This window comes from Perca fluviatilis, chromosome 4 (genome assembly GCF_010015445.1).
Source record: "Perca fluviatilis chromosome 4, GENO_Pfluv_1.0, whole genome shotgun sequence".
Classification (NCBI taxonomy): domain Eukaryota; kingdom Metazoa; phylum Chordata; class Actinopteri; order Perciformes; family Percidae; genus Perca; species Perca fluviatilis.
Genome location: NC_053115.1, coordinates 36,010,332 through 36,024,503, shown reverse-complemented (window position 1 = coordinate 36,024,503; position 14,172 = coordinate 36,010,332). Strand labels below are relative to the sequence as shown.

General features: G+C 40.3%; 1 protein-coding gene across 32 annotated transcripts in view; it reads left to right on the top strand.

The window, feature by feature from the left end:
* nfasca (neurofascin homolog (chicken) a) overlaps window positions 1–14,172 on the top strand; it is a 175,224-nt gene that overhangs the window by 126,857 nt on the left and 34,195 nt on the right. For 25 of the 32 annotated variants that reach the window (XR_005639058.1, XM_039798985.1, XM_039798983.1 and 22 more), the window contains 15 exons: window positions 653–837; window positions 928–1,059; window positions 1,831–1,974; window positions 2,645–2,756; window positions 3,481–3,647; window positions 4,599–4,746; window positions 5,593–5,717; window positions 7,449–7,493; window positions 8,616–8,717; window positions 10,318–10,515; window positions 11,599–11,669; window positions 11,948–12,170; window positions 12,421–12,536; window positions 12,682–12,892; window positions 13,671–13,793. Coding sequence is in view for 31 of the 32 variants with exons in the window: in XM_039798985.1 (XP_039654919.1) it covers window positions 653–837; window positions 928–1,059; window positions 1,831–1,974; window positions 2,645–2,756; window positions 3,481–3,647; window positions 4,599–4,746; window positions 5,593–5,717; window positions 7,449–7,493; window positions 8,616–8,717; window positions 10,318–10,515; window positions 11,599–11,669; window positions 11,948–12,170; window positions 12,421–12,536; window positions 12,682–12,892; window positions 13,671–13,793 (2,102 nt within the window). In the remaining variant the exon portion in view is untranslated. The remainder of the gene's footprint in view (window positions 1–652; window positions 838–927; window positions 1,060–1,830; window positions 1,975–2,644; window positions 2,757–3,480; window positions 3,648–4,598; window positions 4,747–5,592; window positions 5,718–7,448; window positions 7,494–8,615; window positions 8,718–10,317; window positions 10,516–11,598; window positions 11,670–11,947; window positions 12,171–12,420; window positions 12,537–12,681; window positions 12,893–13,670; window positions 13,794–14,172) is intronic. The other 7 variants (XM_039798999.1, XM_039798993.1, XM_039799011.1 and 4 more) reach the window with 1 other exon arrangement.

Genomic DNA, 14,172 nt, shown 5'->3' with positions numbered 1-14,172 from the left:
ACTTTTACAGGGATGTATTTACATCTAGTACCATAATGAAACATGTATCGCCTATTTTGAACTACAATATTTAATGATTGTACGAACGATGACACAGTGAAACTATGGGTAGCTTGTGTGTGGGTGATCTAAAGTAATGTTTCAATGGTATTTCACCATAAATTAGTTTTTTGAACCAGTGATTGTGCAAGTGCAAGATTTCTTTAAAGATATGAATGCACAATGCAATGTTTTGAACATTGGACAGCCTGTGTTACAAGTGATGACCGTTTTGAGTTTTGTGTCTAGAGTTTTGAAAAATGACGTCAAGGTTCTGAAATTAGTAGCAAAGTGATTGTAAAAAACTGTAATAAAACCAAACTTATCAGAAAAATGACCACTTCAGCAAACAGCATGATAACAACTACCTCAAATGAAAGAATGTGAAACATTCATTTGACGTGTACTTTTGATCCCATCTGCTTACATAGAGGGGCGTGGCTTATGACCTATGCTCCAGCTAGTCTGTAGTCTATGCAGCAACCTCTGGCCATAACCAGTAAATTGGAACCCAAAGCTTCTTAAGCTCCCTTTGAAAAAGTGAAACTATATAAAAGTGAGGATTTGATCGAATTGTTCAGGGATTTCATTTGTTTTCCCTCTGCCATTACAGTCCGACGCCCACCATCAAGTGGTTTAAGAAGGGCGGGGACCTGCCCTGGTCAAAAGTGAAGTATGAGAACTACAACAAGACCCTGAAGGTTATCAACATGTCAGAGGAGGATGCTGGGGAGTATGTATGCATGGCCAACAATCATTTAGGCAGCATACGCCACTCCATCTTTGTTCAGGTCAAAGGTGAGGAGCTGACAGTGTGTTTATACAGATATAGGTCCTTGTGTCTGTGTTTGAATCCATCATGCTAATCTGACTCCCTGTGTTCCACAGCGGCTCCTTATTGGCTAGACAAACCTACAAACCTGGTGCTAGCCCCCGATGAGAACGGGCGCCTGGTGTGTCGGGCCAACGGCAACCCTAAACCTAACATCCAGTGGCTGATCAACGGAGAGCCTATAGACAGTACATATTCCCTCTTTCTCCAAAAATGGTGTGGTGTTTGCTAAGTGACATGCTAATAGCTACTGATGTTATACAGGGGGTTTTACACTCAGTAGGTTACAGTTGTTTTACTACATTATCCAGTCAGCCTTCTTCTAGTCTTCAGTTACTTTTTTAGAGTTTTTCAAACACATTGTCTTTAGCTGCTGTAATTTTTTAAATCAATTTTCTAAAATATTCCATGTCTCATCATAGGAGGATTGCCAATTAAATGAGTTTTCTTTTAAGATTTTATGATTTTTGTATTTTAGCACAGGAACTTCTACAGGTCGTAGCTGTTGGGGAAATTCTCTCACTCCAACAGCTTCATCAGGGTCTTTATACAGGTCTCTGTCCAGTATAATGGACAGAGCTCTATAATTGTCTTGTCTAAAATGTGATCAAATCTCACAAACCTCCTCATGAACAGGTGGTGTGAAACGAACAAGTTGGGACAAGTATGTACAGTCAAGAGAGTTTGGTTAATCTGACTTGGAACGCTCATACTAACAAGCCTCACAGAAAAAAGTAGAAGTTTGATAATTTGATAAACTAATAATAATGTTTATGTATGTGATTATATTTCAAATAGGCTATATGCTATATAGATTGAGGGGTAAACCTGCTTTTCTCATCAAATTAAAACAAAATCTCATCCAAAATTTTATTATTTTATTATTAAAATAATGCCTCCATCTGTTGACAATGTATTTTGTAAGTCTCTCTTAACATCTTATTTTTTCGCCCCTTCGGGCTCTCCCCAGAACCCGAGCAGACAGGTGCTAGGTGACACCATCATCTTTCGCTCGGTGCAGATGGGAAGCAGTGCTGTGTACCAGTGCAACGCCTCCAACCAGCACGGCTATCTGCTGGCCAATGCCTTCGTCAGCGTCCTCGGTAAGACACAGAGGGAGGGGTGGGGGGGATTTTAACAGAGCAGTAACAAACAGTGGCTGAAAGTGTCTTTCTGTATGCCTAAGCTCTTGCCTCAGTCTTCATCTGTACAGCCCTGACATCTCTGTTAAAATATGACTATATATACAGTATACTTTTTTTGACAGAAGCTACACATCCTGGACCTGTCTGAATCTTAGCAGATGAATACTAATATGTGATGTTATTTATTACTCTTGATAAGAAAGCAAACATGCTTATCCTAAATTATCTTCCTTTTGTGTGAATAAACTGCTAGTCAACTGTATTTTTACTTATTTTACGTTTAAAGTTTTCAATAGATTACAAATAAAATCTAATTTAATAAGCCCTTTTCAAAGAAGATATTTAAACATGTCACAGTAGGATAACCACAGGTGGAAATAATAAAATGAGTGATGGCATTCTATGTAGCTGTTTGAGTTTCACCGACATGGCTAATTATCACCCAACATGGCTTGCTGTACCTGGTCCTTTGCGGGGACTTGAACCATGCTTTTTTTTCAAAATGTCTGCTGTGAAAATGGAATTTTTGCTAAAAGATTGAAACCACATCACATCACTACATAAATGTAAAATACTCTTGTAAATGATGGAGTGGTAAAGTTGAAATCCACCGTCCCTCTCTTTGCAGACATGCCTCCGAGGATGCTGGGCCCTAAAAACCAGCTGATTAAAGTCATCGAGAACAACCGCACCTTCCTGGAATGTCCTTTCTTCGGTTCCCCCCTGCCGGATTTACGCTGGTGAGCTTTTTTGAGTTTTTTGAATTTTTTGTTTTGTTTACTTAAAGCTTTAGTGCGTAACTTTTTGATATTAATGAATGTTTGTTACATTCAAGCCATTGCCAAATGAGTTGTTACAAAGTTAATTAAGAATATCAGCTTCACAATACATTCTCTGTATCTCTCAGTATGGCAATGTTCAGAAGATTGTGTCGTCCGCCATCTTTCGCACGCAGCAACTTGAGTGAAGATAATTACCTCTTCTGAAGAGTCCATCATGTTTTTTTAATCCTCCGTGCCCTCCTTGGCTACTAGCAACTCCGTGGAGGAGGGGTGGAGGTGGTGGGCGATCACGGAAGGCTTGTATCAATCATGTGGACGCGCCGACAGTGTTGTTGTCATTACCCTCCTCATGGGGGAGACAGAAACTACGCACTATAGCTTTAATGTGGAAGAGTTAAATTAAATTATTACCTAAACTGTCCATCACTAGCAACTGTGTGATGGAGAGTTGGGGGTGGTGCGCGATTACGGAAGGCTTGTGCCAGTGGTGTTGTCATTTATTAGAATTCCTCATGGGGGCGACAGAAACTACACACTATAGCTTTAAATGCAAAAAATAACTTTTTTGCATCATCCTTTGAAAACCCACATCCATATGTTCTTGGGCTAGCCACTTAATTCTTAAACCTATACTTTATTATTGAATTTGTAGTTCATATTGTTTGGTGTTTTCTATGTCTAGGTTTAAGAACGGACAGGGCAGTGGGCTGGATGGTGGTCATTACCGTGTTTACATCAATGGCACCCTAGAGATCAAACGGGCGCGAGCAGAGGACGAGGGCACCTACACCTGTGTGGCCAACAGCATCCTGGGCTCGGCCGAGAACCAGGTCCGCCTGGAGGTCAAAGGTCAGACATTGCACTGCTGCACTCAGACTTATACGGGGCATGCTCTTCAGACTCTGCATCCAAACTCACAGGGAACTTGAAAACTAAAGTATATAATCTTGCAACTACAATATGAGAGGTTGCTTACATCATTGTGCAACAAACAGCACAAACAGGGGTTTATGACTTCTTACATGGATTCCCACTGAATGTCAGAATAGTGTGTGCAAGATGAAATATGTGAACTAAAAAAATAGTTTCCTTTCCCTGTGCCAAAACACCCTGCGCTGTTGGATATTCCAATCTCTTGTGCCTTTTAATTAAATTGCCTCATCTTCTGTAACAGTTACATTTGTATTCAAACAGCACACACCGCAACAATATTCCCAGCCCAGCATTCAAGCTAACACTGAACAGAAAACATTTCAAACAGGTGAACTAATCTGCCAAGGCAGTGAGATAACTTTTCATTTTTCATTCCATCTTGTTGAGTCAAACTGCAAGTAGAAATACTTCGGTTCAAAAAGCACCTCTAAATTAAATGTGTTTTAAAAGAATCTGCAGCCAAGATTACTTTCACTTTTTCCACATATGTACAAAGCACACGACTTTAACACAGATTCTATTACAATCGCTTCAAAACCGATTCGCTAATACAAAAGAGTTGTGAATGGACGTCATTTTTAGGACATTGCGCTGAAAGTAAAATGATCTCCCCCTGGTAGATTTTGTTCACTTACTTCAACAGAAAAAGAAAGATTTTAGGAGCTGTGGTGGTACAACAGATGTTTATGTTCCCTTGAAGTTATATGGAAGTATATTGGTGTGAAGTGAGTGTTTTGGCAAAGAGGGTGTTCCATACAACCCTACAACATCACACGCCTTTCACTGATTTTCCTGGATGCATTTGAATGTGCAAGTTCATGTAGTATGTGCGTGTGTGTGCTCATCTTCAACCTCACTCCAACTCAGAGCCGACTCGTATCGTCCGAGCCCCAGAGCACCAGTCAGTCATCAGGGGCTCCAAGGCTCACTTTGACTGTAAGGTGAAGTCTGATCCCAGCCTGCCCATCACTGTGGCCTGGACCAAGGACGACAAGCCCCTCTACCTGGGATGGAGGTAACAGCACCTACACTGACCCTAAAACATCTCGGATGCTCCTATCCTGCATCTGTAAAGTCAAAACACCAATTAGCACGTCCGTGTTTTGACAGAGAAAAAATAAACCAATCCAAGCAAAGTTGTCATTTTAACAACAGTAAAAAAAAACATGTCTGTAGGATGTGCAATATCTGGTAGGGCACTGGTGCAATATTTTTTATTTGATGTGGTATTGTGCAATTCTGCAATTGGGCATTGTGCAATACATAAGTTATTGATCACAGCATGATTTAATAGTGCAATCTGGGTAGAATTAAGTTCAATATATTGTAGTGAGTTCCCTTTCTTCTGTGAGTGTGGGGGATTGTAGGGGGGTCTTGTGTGAGGTTTATCGAACGCATTTGAACGCATTTGGATGAGATAATGTATGCTTATGTTTTATGCATGTTTACTGTATGTTTATTGTGTGCAACGCGTCGCCATTTTTGTTCTCTCGACTGCCCAAGACAAATTTCTCCTATAGGAGATAATAAAGGCTTATCTTATCGTATCTCTTATATATGGCAGGGTAAATATGGGGCAAACATGTTGCCAAAAAACTAAACAAATAATGAGCAGATAAGGAATTGATGTTTAAAGCAATCGTGTAATCAGTCAACTCTAAAGTTATGGCACACAACAGGAACATATCCTGTCTTAGAGTGGAAATAGAGCTGAAACGGATCAGACAATAACAAATCACACTTAAGAATTGAATGTTGAATTTAATTCTCATTTTATAGAGATGTCAGCTCCTAAAGAGATAAAATATAAACTTTAAAAATTGATGTATAACAACCAATCCTCTCTCTGTTTGACTCCCAGACTGAAGAAAGACGAGGAGTCGCTAACCATCCCCAATGTGAATGAGGGCGATGAGGGAACGTACACTTGTACTGTTAAATCGGAGATAGACCAGGACTCAGCCTCAGCCCGCCTCACTGTGTTAGGTACACTCACATACAGAACCGTGCTGGAGCAAACTACACATTTAGATTGAATATACAGAATTGGATGAAGAATTTCTCTGAACACAAATGTCACAGTTTTTTAAACATTACATTGTTTCCCATTTTGACACACACACACAAACACACACACACACACACATACAGTACATACACACACACACACACACACACACACACACACACACACACACACACACACACACACACACACACACACACACACACACACACACACACACACACACACACAAAGCAGAATGCTCATATTTTTGTTGTTGGTGTTTTATATTTTCCTCTTCTTTAGATATGTACTGTAAATGTCTTCAGTCTTTCTTAACACTGTGCTATTTTTCAGCTCTTTTTCATCAAATGGAAATCATGCATGTTTTATTGTACAGTTAACTGAAATACTGACCTAGCTTAGCTTTACTGTAACTCTACTTACTCCCACTGATTCAACAGTTTGCATGCAGCGTATGGAGATACTATAGTGCTGTGTAGGAAGTGCTATACTGTAGACTCAGTTTGTGATCATTGTTTTGGCATTTGAGACTTTTTTATTAATGACGTCGCAGGGGTAAGCCACTGTTATTTGTTAAGAATACAAATGTAGCCGTCATTCAACAGATGTTGACATTTTTAGAAGGTGTTTGTAATCCTTGAAGTATTTCCTCTGCTAAGCACTACATTTAGTTTAGGTTTAGTCTCGGGTGCCTTTAAGCTACGGTGGCTCTGCAAAATAGTTACCAATCAGGCCTGCCTTGTTGCGCGATCCAAATTTTCTTCAAAACTTGCCTTTTTCAGCATGTAGCTTGCTAGCTCGAAGTTTGAGAATGGCAACACACAGAGAGTGGAAGGATGCCAGGCAATTATCCTGGAAATTTACTTTTGCTGATCCAGAATAATTTAGCTCAAGAAACAGTAGTCTATATTGACGATGTTTCCTTTCCGGGATTGTTCAGGTTCCGCCGAAAATTCTGCCGGATGTCTCTCATTTCGCCCAGATGTCAGTTTACCTTCTGCTTTCTTTGTGTTGTAATTCTAAACTCTGGTGGATTTATGAGGACTATGGTTAACTGCTTCTCAGATCTCTGCAGGGTAAATCCAGACAGCTAGCTAGACTATCTGTCCAATCTGAGTTTTCTGTGGCACAACTAAAACAACTTTTGAACGTACACATTCCACCAAAACAAGTTCCTTCCCGAGGCTATTTTGCAGCGGCACTGTGGCTCTGTCCAGCACTTAGCGCCACCAAAGACGATTGTGATTGGTTTAAAGAAATGCCAATAAACCAGAGCCCGTTTTTCTCCTATCCTGGAATGTTGTGTGGACTAGCCAGACCTTCCTCCGCAGCGCTGTGGAGGAAGGTCTGGCAATGCGAGACTAAGAAACAGAGACACACCTTTTTTGTTTATTAACTTACTGAGTCTACTTTTTGTTTTTTTAAATGAAAAAAAGACCTGGGTTACTGTACATCTGTGTCTTACATCTAATCGTCAGCGCAAAAGTCTCAAATGTAAATCTGATGATTGCATGATTGTCTCAAACTGGAGCTGAGTGAAGCTAACTCATATTAATTCATTGTAAATAATGACAACGTGTACTAAATTACATCTTAACCATTGTGCTCCCTTGCTGCCGAGTGGCTGTAGACTAACCTGCAAACTCTAACCTTTATACCCACTTCCTGGTCCTTGACCCCGCCCACAGATGAAGCCTCCCTCCACCCCTCAGTGTCTAGTGCCTTGCCTCCAGGTAACACACGGCTCGGGTGGAAATCTTTGGTTTCTTTTCTTTCCTGTCCTTTTTTTCTTCTTCTTCTTATTATTTGTTATTATCTGAACTTGTGCCTCTGCTCTATTTTAATATTCATATTAAAACACTGTTATAATGGATATTGTTTTATTATGTGCCAAATATCATTTTTCTCCATGTGTGTTTGAGAGGAGAGACTGTTTTAAATACAGAATTGATTAATATATGCATGCACCACAATCCATCCTGTCAAACCATTTAATGTCATGGTAAGTACATGTTTGTCCTGATTGCTCATAATATCCAGTTGGAACCATATTTCCACTCATTCCAAGTTGTTTGTTGATGTTATGAGTCATTGTCAACCCAACATTCTCATTCCCAACTCGTCAAATACTGACGCTTGGTCAGTGGCTCTCAGCGTCAGATAACGATGCAAAAATCACCCTTTAACGTCTGTATAGAACGTACCGGTCAAAGCAGCAGCTCGACTGCGGCGCTGTAAGATGATGTAGTAATTAGAGAGACAACAGTAGAGAGTAGTATGAAAGACTGAAAATCTGCATAAGGAGGGGTTGGGGTGGTGGATGGATCAAACAACACAGGCCTTTCACCCAAGAGACCGGGGTTCATGGCACTGAAACATACATTTTGTAACCCCACCCACAATCTTTTCCTAAACCTAACTATCCTGTTCTTGTCCAGTGTGTCAGTTAAACGTACGTCTCAACCCAGAGCGTCAAAAACTGATGCCAAGAGTCCCAACCAAGCGCATCTAAATATGACGCTAAAGGAGACTTTTTGTGTCCGTAACAAACGTAGAAGGCACCTGACAAAGCGCTTTTTGACGTGATGGGAGGCAGAGAGTAGTTTGTCTCATTTTCCCTCATTTCACTGGGTCATGTATTTATAATTTCCTGGGAGGAGATTTGGAGGTGCTTTTGGATGTTATAACAAAATCAGTGGTTTATCTTCAATTAAGATTAATTGAGAGAGTACGAGAATAGATGACAATGTGCCCTATGAGTAGTGTTTTGCAGCATGCCTATGGTGGTGTGTATGTGTGTGTCCTGCATGTGTTCTTCCCTGTGTAAGGTCCAGTTGTTCCCTTTTTCTCTGCAGACCGTCCAGACCCTCCCATTGAACTGGATCTGTCAGAAGCTGCAGCCCGCAGCGTTCGCCTCACCTGGATCCCCGGAAATGATCACAGGAGCCCAATCACGCGTCAGTATACACACACTCCTCATTTACCTGCAATTGCACTGTTCCTGGACATCCTGGAAGGGAGTGTATTACATTATCATATTTCTCTTAATTTGTCTTCACAAGCATAGCCTGAGCCTGATTTGTGTACTTACAAGCGTTGCAGCTTTTATCTCGCAGTGTCCTGAAATTGATTGTGTAAGTAAAGGAAAGCTAAAAGGTGACGTGGTAGAGTTTGTCTCAGGTCACCAAGCTCATGATAGAAATGATAATGGGGGATGCTGAAATAGAAATACTCATTACTGGAGAAATGATAGGCCACAATTATAATCCATCTGAGAAACATGGGGCCTGTTACTTAAAAAAAATTATAATTATAATCTGTATTTATATGAAGGCTTGTAAAATTAATGTTACAGGCTCATTAAACTTAGAGGATATGAAATGACATAATACGAGAACATGTGAAGCAACAATAGTGGGAGATCCAAGAAAACGCTTCAGGACCAGCACCACATACTCTATAGACTTCCAATGCGCCAACAAGAAGTGCTCTGAGCTGTAACAATTAAAAATTTAGCTGTACAATTAATTGTCTCAGAAATAATTACGATTAACACTATAATTGTCTCTTTCGCTCAAATTTTAAAAGATTTATTTATGTATTACTTTTTGAAACAAATTAAAGTTTTAAATGAATTCAAGGATATATCTTTTGGTAATCGATTACTGTCATGTGACCCAGATAATGTAAAAACACAAATACACCTATGAAGTAAACATAGCCTCTCTACTATCATAACACATTTTTCTAACTGTCATTTTTGCTGCTGTGAACGTGTATTGGGTAATGTTCCAACAACAACAACAACAGCAGCCAGTTGAAATAATAATAAAATAATCACTTATATAATTACAGTTTGGTATATCTAAACAAAATCAACAATTACCAGTCAACAGCCATACCTTTTGGGACCTTAGCTAATTTTAGCAATTCATTGCGGTTAAACAAAGAAACCGTGATTATTTAAAGCTACATTGTGTAAGAATTTCTCCCATCTAGTGGTGAAATTGTATATGACAACCAACTGAATATTACTTTCTAGCCCTTCCCATTCCGAGCACATTTCAAATCCTACGGTGGCCAAACCCGAAATTAGCTCTTAGTATCTCCATTGTTTACACGCAGCTGTTCTAGCCACTCCAATTGGTATTGGTCTCCAATTGCCTGTCGCGTTGTCGTTTTAATTCTCTTTTTAACTTTCTTGGCGACTCTGTTATTCTTCCCCCTCCCTGACATTCGTGACGGTGCCACTGAGTTTAAAAGCGCGAAAGGCGGAGGTATGTCCCTCTTTGACTAATGCATTTTAAAGATGGAGGCGCTACATTCGAGCTACTTCCTAGTATGTATTCTGAATGATTCTAAATGGCAGATTCTACACTTACGAGAATACTTTGATTAGTTGGTGGAAGTAATTACACATGAATGAGCACATATTTGTGAAAGAACAACGTTTTTTTTGCTAAGAATGAACTAAAAAATTAACACAATGTAGGTTTAAGAAAAATTTGACAATTATGTAATAATTGTTACAGGCCTAGCTCTGCCTTCTCTCTGCAGAATACCTGGTCCAGTTCGAGGAGGATCGCTATGAGCCGGGCAGGTGGCAGGACCTGTCCACTTACCTCGGAGACCTCAACTCTGTCATCCTGCAGCTCGCCCCCTTCGTTAACTACCAGTTCAGGGTCATCGCCATCAACTCAGTGGGCCCGAGTCAGCCCAGCCGCCCCTCGCCGCGGTACAAGACCAGCGGAGCGGGTGAGGAGCACCACACACATCACAATCACAATCATAGCGTTATGTGTGTTTGAAGACACCAACAATTTCCCACGAGCAGGCATTTGGTGCAACAGTGGCGAGGAATAACGTCCTTTCAGGCAGAAACCTCGAGTGGCGAGGAAATACTTCGTTTTTACAGGTAGAAACCTTGGACAGACCCAGGCTCTTGGTAGGTGACCATCTGCCGCTGCCTGTTGGGACACAGAGACACGGATACAGATATACAAATATAGAGAAATATGATTCATCATGTACTTTACATGAACATGATGACTTCAGGTCCCGATGCCCTACTTACATTTTGTATGAAAATTTTAAAGTGTCCTGACAGCAGGACCTTATAAATGAAAGCAGAAAAAAAACTCTACAAAACTGTAATGTGAAATAAAAAGCCAGTTACTGTGCTCTAATATTGCAGTCTCTTTAGAAAATGAATGAATTACTCTAAATATGTATGTTATGTATTATACTATACTATACAATGCTCATACTATACTTTATCATATATATATATATATATATATATATATATATATATATATATATATATATATATATATATATATATATTGTGTGTGTGTGTTTATTACATTTCTATATTAATACAGAATTACTTCATTATATTATATACTATTCTGGTGTATGCTGTTATAGTTTATGGTATCATATTACTTACTGACTTTGCTGCTAACCAGTCACTTTTCTTGCGACATTGTTGGCTAATGATGTTTAGTTTAATTGCCTATCTATAGTTTTTACTAGTTTACATTTCTTTACTTGTGCTGTTGCAGCACCTGGGGATCAATACAGGCATATCTTATCTTCTTATCTTAAAATAAACACTTATTTTTGTTAAAAAAACAAAATAGGAATAAAGAAGAAATGCTAAACCCTATGAGTGTGTCCCCTGGGCTGGATGTGTAGTTTTTAAGCACCTTGCTCAAAGGTAAAAGTACTACAGAGATTAAGCCTACTGGCCAGTCAGCTTTAGGGTTCTGAGACATGGGGTTTGTTGGAGTTGATTTTGTTCAACCTAAGTGAATTCTGTTATGTTAAAAAAAGCCCCAGATGCCATTCCCAGAGGTCTACGAGGATGGGGATCCAAGAAAGACAATATGGAGATCACCTGGGAGGTAAGACATGTACAAGGCGGGAGATTACAACTTGGAAGACTCCTGCGGAATTCAGTGCCTGTTATGCCATTTATTGTAAATAATGGCAATGAATGCATGTAGTCTTTATCATGGTCATGGATTGGACTGTGACAATAAAATCAAGTAGCATGAAGAAAGAATTTTTAATATTTTGTAAGTGAGAAGAACAGGTGTTGTCTCTTGGCTCATTGGGTGTTTGAAAAAGCAAAACACAAAACAAACTGTCAGTCAGTGTGCATTCATTTTGTTTTCTCCAGCCTCTGCTTGATCTGGAGAGAAATGGCCCAAACCTGCACTACAACGTGTTGTGGAGACGGAACGATTTGGGAGAGGAGTGGAGTAATGTGACCACGGTGGGGTCCAAACATGTTGTCCACAACACAGAAACCTATGTGCCTTATGAGATTAAGATCCAGGCCAGGAATGAGTTTGGACAAGGACCTGAGTCTAATGTGGTCATTGGATACTCTGGAGAGGACAGTAAGTAGATACACGCTGGATATTCGTTTGTAAAAAGCTAATACTAACATAAATTTTTGGACTAAAGCTGGTAGATATGTTGTGTGGCTGACACTATGTCATCAATGAATCTTTGCACTTTGATTTAAAAGTCATTAGTGCAATTGACTGCAAAGCAACAAGAGCACCAATGAGGGAATCTGTTCTTAGTCTTCCTGCATAAACAGAAGTGAACCTTTTACACATACTGTGTTCCTTTCCCTGTGTTTAGAGCCCACCGACGCTCCCTCTGACCTGCGGGTGTCAAAGGTTGACAGCACCAAGGCGAACATACACTGGAAGCCCGTGGACCTGAGCTCTGTCTCTGGAGAGTTCAAGGAGTACAGAGTGAGGCTGGCTGTATTTTCTTATGATAATGAACCTAAAAATAGACCCTTTTTCTTAGTTTCTAACAATTTCTCTGGTTTAATCTCACCCTCCTTGATTGAACTTCGGCTCAAATAACGCCTTTCCTTCTCCTTCTACCTACCAGTTGTACTACTGGCGCGAGTCCAGTCTGGTTCCGACTCTGGTGGTCAGTAAGGAGAAGAAGACCAAGGGTTTCTACAGCATCATGGCCGAGCCGTCTGGCATCCTGGGCGACCTGGTGCCCTACTCTAAATACAAGATGTTCATGGTTGTGGCCAACAACCTCTATGAGGGCCCCCGCAGCAACACAGTGGAAATCACCACCAAGGAGGGAGGTGAGGAGTCGGACCCCGCAGCTAAGAAAAACACTACACCAAGAGAGGCTGACATAACATCTCATGTAGTTTCACAAAAGTGTTCTCACAGACACACTTTTTAATATGCAGAACCATGACAGCACACAAATGTCTAAATGGGCATTTTGACTCCAGTTTGCGGGTGTACTGCTTGCTGCCATCTTTGTCATGTCGTTACTGAAGCCAGGAAATCCAAAAGGCCCAAAAGCCTGTCAATCAAGCAAACACTATCTATTTAACACTTATTTTAACTGAAACTACAGGACACACTTTAAATGGGGCAATTCTTTCTACAGCCAACAGAGAATAAGAGACAGCAGTTCATACACAACACAACATGCATTCCTATTCCATATTTCAACAGGACAAATTACATCAATGTATTAATGAGACAAATGGTAACAGGGACAAATGAGCTCTTCAATCTCTTTGTCTTACACCTCGGTACCATATACCTGCGGCCAGATGGCAGCAGCCTGTATTCACAAGACAAGGGGTGACTAGGGTTACATTTGCTTTTGAGATCATAATGTCTTGTAGAGAAAAAGCATTAACCGAACATGTTGCGCGATATTTTGGCACTACTGGATGTCTATGGAGCTAGAGTAGCTTGGGCAGCGTTAGTTTCTTATCTCCTCTGTCTCCTGACCCGTCTCTTGTTTCCTCTCTTTGTGTGTGTGTGTGTGTGTCTGTGTCTGTGTGTGTGTGTGTGTGTGTGTGTGTGTATCTGTGTCTGTGTGTCTGTGTGTGTTTGTAGTGCCAGATGCTCCGAAGTTCTTCCGGATTAACCGGAGAAGTTTTGACACCATCCACCTAGAATGGGACAAACCTCTAGAGCCCAACGGCATTCTGATTGGATACCAGCTCAAGTACCAAACAGGTGAGCTGCTCTGATTCTTCAAACGTCAAGTATTCACACATACGTACAAACATTCCATCCTTCAGACTTCTAACCTTACTTAGTGATGATTTGCTAAACAGTATAACCTTTATAAGCAGGGCTGCCAAATATCTTGCATTGACTGTGAGACTCACACAATCAACACTTTTACGCAAAACACCGTTTGGATTTTGATGCACGTGTATTTGTGCTGTTACGGTATCGGTACTTGGAAATGACCACCATATACAATTTAAACTTGTTTCACTAAACATTAATCAAAGGGAAAGTCAGCTCAAATGATATTGTAACACATTGAAAATGTCTTCATTTTTAAACTCATTTTAAACATTTTTAAATAAATGTTTTCCTCCAGAGG